Source organism: Propithecus coquereli, unplaced genomic scaffold, assembly GCF_000956105.1.
Source record: "Propithecus coquereli isolate 6110/MARCELLA unplaced genomic scaffold, Pcoq_1.0 Scaffold358, whole genome shotgun sequence".
NCBI classification, from domain to species: domain Eukaryota; kingdom Metazoa; phylum Chordata; class Mammalia; order Primates; family Indriidae; genus Propithecus; species Propithecus coquereli.
The window spans coordinates 303,268-307,377 of NW_012149263.1; the positions used below are offsets into that span (position 1 = coordinate 303,268).

Sequence of the window (4,110 nt, forward strand, 5' to 3'; positions counted from 1 at the left end):
GTAACCACCTGGGGCTCAGGCTGCACTTGGTGGGTGGCCTCAAGCACAGTGTGTGGGAGCCGGCTGCCTGGCGGGGGGGGGGGGAGGGGTCCCCTCCCCAGATGCCTGGTCACACTCCGCACCTGCCTGGGCAGGGGCACAGCCAGGCACCGCGCAGATCTTTAATCCTCACTCCCTGTCTCTGAGCTGGGTGTTTACATCCATTTATAGCCAAGGAAACTGAGACTCAGAGGCCAGTGACTGAGGTTCAGAGTTCTCGGGGCCTGTAGAGGATGAAGCTGAAAATCCAACCCAGGCAGGGTTGGCTGGAGATGAGCTGTTTGTCCCGGGCTGGGCTGTGAGCTGCTCTGGGGTGGGTGACAGTGGGCTGCCCTGTGCCTGGCAGGGTCTGTTCTTTAAGTGGGACACTAAGAAGACAGCAGGTCCCCCGGCATAAGTACAGCTTCCAGCTCTTCTAGTGGAGTCTCCAGATCTTTCCATGAGGCTTCTCTCTGCCCCAGTGCTTGGGGCCAGGTGGAAGGGCTCAGGGGGTCTGGCACTGGTGCACACCAGCGGCTGCCCTTGGGTCACAGCTAGATTCCTTAAGCACACACACACTCATTTGCCTCATCTGTGCAGTGGGGACAGCCATCCCGGTCCATCCCCACTGGGCCCTGGGGTGGGGATGGCAGTTCCTGCAGAATTGGTAGGAAAGGGGAGCCCCCGCCTCCCCCAACCGGCGTGCGGTGTCCGCAGGACTTCAGCCTGCTGTACGAGGAGGCGCGGTACTACCAGCTGCAGCCCATGGTGCGCGAGCTGGAGCGCTGGCAGCAGGAGCAGGAGCAGCGGCGCCGCAGCCGGGCCTGCGACTGCCTGGTGGTGCGCGTGACGCCTGACCTGGGGGAGCGGATCGCGCTCAGCGGCGAGAAAGCCCTCATCGAGGAGGTCTTCCCCGAGACCGGGGACGTCATGTGCAACTCGGTCAATGCCGGCTGGAACCAGGACCCCACGCACGTCATCCGCTTCCCGCTCAACGGCTACTGCCGGCTCAACTCGGTGCAGGTGAGGTCTGGGGCCGCTCGGGCCCGCCTCCCCGGAGCCCCCGGGCCCAGCGTGGGCTGGAGGGAGGCACTGTCCCCAAGATGGCAAAGCCCTCCCTGCCATCTTACAAAAAAGGCAACAATGTGTCGATGCATAATTTATGTCCCGCTCATAATTAAATGATGGCGCCTGGGGGATGGACTTAAAAAAATTGATCTGCACTTTTTTTCTTTCCAAAAGGATGTTCTGTTAAAAATGGCCCAGAGTATTTTCAACAAAGTGCGCTTCATTTGACATCCAGAGTCTGACTTTGGATTCATATTAAACCCAGGCAACAAGCGGGGCGGGACAGAGGCTGAGAGTAGCGGTGGCTTAGGGCCCCTCTCCTCTCCCTGACCTGGGAGGCGGGCACCCAGGAGCGGCCCACAGAGCTTCGGGCCTGGCTTTTCCTGGATGGGTCTAAGAATTGGGAAGCCCGCATGGAGTGGGGCCCATTTTCTAACAGCTCTTCCTGAACCCAAGAACACACATATTTGGGGGTTAGGGCAGAACAGACTTTGTGGAGAAAAGCACACACCCCATAGGCTGTCAGTCAGAACTTGCTAGTTGTAGGACACAGGGACCACCCTCACAGAGGCACAAGCCCACATGGCTGTGGAGGCCTGCAGAGACTCAGGCGTTGAGAGGACTTCTCTGTCTTTCCATGCAGAGCTCCCTCGAGCTCATGTGCCCCCCAGGCCGCAAACCATCTGGGACTCACAGCTATTGGGGCAGGACTCAGAAAGGGGGTGCCTGGGACCCTGTGTCTGGAGAGAAGGGGCAGGTTACACCCAAGAGAAGAGGCGCAAAGGCTTTTTGCTTCCAGGAATCAAAGCTGTGCACCCCTGAGGGCAGCAGGGTGGTAGCCTAGGTGGGGTGGCCCACCCGGGTGCGGTAACTTGAGGGGCCCCTGGGCCTGGCTGCTCCTGCGCCTCCTGTGCTGGAACCTACCAGGTGGTTCTCCAGGGACCTTAGTCAGAGAGTGAGACTGAGCTTTTAGCAAAAGGTGGCTGGCTCTGCTGGCTGCCATGGCTGGCACCCACCTGCCCACCAGGCCGAGCCAGGTAAACGCTTGCAGCTGGGCACTGCTGACCCCCATTTCTTCCCTGACAGGTCCTGGAGAGGCTGTTCCAGAGGGGTTTCAGCGTGGCCGCGTCCTGTGGGGGCGGCGTGGACTCCTCCCAGTTCAGCGAGTATGTGCTTTGCCGGGAGGAGCGGCGACCACAGCCCACTCCCACTGCTGTCCGGATAAAGCAGGAGCCCTTGGACTAGGCCCTGCCTTGCTACCCGCCTGGGACACCCCAGGGACCTGGAAACAGTGCTGGGGCGTCTTCTTGCGTGTGCCCAGCAGTGGGCATAAGACCGAGGGCAGGGCTGGAAGGTGCAAAGCCGGCCCAGGGAGCACCAGGGCCCCAGCGTCATGGCGACAGAACGTGGGATGCTGGAGGCATGCCCACCGAAGGACTGTTGATGTGACCCAAAGATGCCGTCGTGGGAACTCCGCTGCCAGCTCTCCCAGCCCCTTGCCCCCCAGCCTGGTGCAGCGTCCTCTGAGGCTGCGGGGCCCGTTGAGGTAGGGTCAGCAGAGGCATCCGCAGCTACCCCAGAGGAGCCTTTGTCCTTCTCCACGAGTGGCAGACTCTGGTGGGTCTCCTTGAGTCAGAGATGGCTTATTTTTCTACAGTATTTAAAATGGAAGCAAGTGTAATTGCTCACGTCGGGGAGGCCGACAAGGACCAACACTTCTTTATCTGGTGCTCAGTTCTCAGTGGGACGCGCGCAGCGCACCCACACGCCAATGAGCTGCGCGGCGCTTGGGCCCAGGAGCCTGCAGCGCTGGGGCGCTCGGGACAGATGCAGGGATGGCTGCAGAGCCAAGCAGGGCCCCCAGGGGCAGGGCTGCTGGGAGGAGGGAGTGGGGGCTGGGTGGCTCTGTAACCACCTGGGGCTCGGGCTGCACTTGGTGGGTCACCTGACCTGCTCATGCCCAGGGGCTTCCAGTCCTGTCTGCATGTCCTCCCACCTGGGCTCCTGGAGAAGTCTCCGCCCACTCGGACCAGCCACAGGGCCGCACCTTACCTCAGGAAGGGGCCCATCTGTCAGCATCTCCTCTGGGTCCCCAGCTCAGGGAGCCATCCCCAGCTCCAACTTTCTTACGCTAACATGCACACCGAGTTTCAATTATACTTGTCATGCCAGCCTGCCCATAAGACCCGGACACAGGCACACCTGGCCCTCCTGACCCCGAATTCCAATGAGGACTGGCCCTGAGGGGTCCTCGCAGACCTGCTGCCTCCCAGATGACAAGCCCAAAGATGGACCCTCCCCGGCCCTGTCTTGTCCCCAAGTGCTGGCCCTTCCTGGGTGGGGAGCCTGCGGAGAACTGGTGGGTGGGGCTCCCTGGCCTTCTCCACCCTGTGTACAATGCCTGTAGACTTGTATATGACTCCTTTAATATTGTAAAGATGCTGATGTATAATTGTCGTGTGTTTGTGTGAACACATTCCGTTCCTACTTCATGCCATAAATGATGCTATAAAGCGAAAGACTGAGGCTCCATCCTGTGCAGAAGCAGCAGCTGGATTCCTGCACTTGAAGTTGTGCAGGGAGGTTTGGGGGTGGAATTCCTCCCTCGATTCCTTCAGTTCAGATGAGTAACCGGCAGTGGTAGCTGGGGGAGGGGCAGGGGCTGGTCCTGAGCTCGGTGTTATTTATTGCATTTGGGTGTTTCCTTGCTGCTGCTCTCTGTCCCCTCTGGGCAGCACAGATTCTGAATTCTGATTCACAGCCCCTCACCAGATGCAAACCCCAGACAGATGTCCAGGGACTTTTGAACTCAGTCTTAAATGTTTGGGATTTTTTTTCTGTCTTTTGGTTGGGGGTGACATCCTATTTAGAGCCCCACATAGCAGCATGGAGAAGGTGGCGGGCCATGGCTCAGGCCAGCCAGGGGCACAGAGACGGGCAGCCAGCATGAGAACTACAGGTCACCTAGGCTCAGAACATGATCTCAGTATGTCCAAGGGAAGGAGTTTGAATGAATTCACGTAG

At 59.5% G+C, this 4,110-nt stretch overlaps 1 protein-coding gene across 1 annotated transcript in view; it reads left to right on the forward strand.

Moving 5' to 3' along the window:
• KCTD15 (potassium channel tetramerization domain containing 15) overlaps window positions 1-2,338 on the forward strand; it is a 9,309-nt gene extending 6,971 nt beyond the window's left edge. The window contains exons 3-4 of the mRNA XM_012651515.1: window positions 736-1,041; window positions 2,173-2,338. Coding sequence (XP_012506969.1) covers window positions 736-1,041; window positions 2,173-2,331 — 465 coding nt within the window. The 3' untranslated portion in view covers window positions 2,332-2,338. The remainder of the gene's footprint in view (window positions 1-735; window positions 1,042-2,172) is intronic.
• The last annotated feature ends 1,772 nt before the right edge of the window (window positions 2,339-4,110 follow it).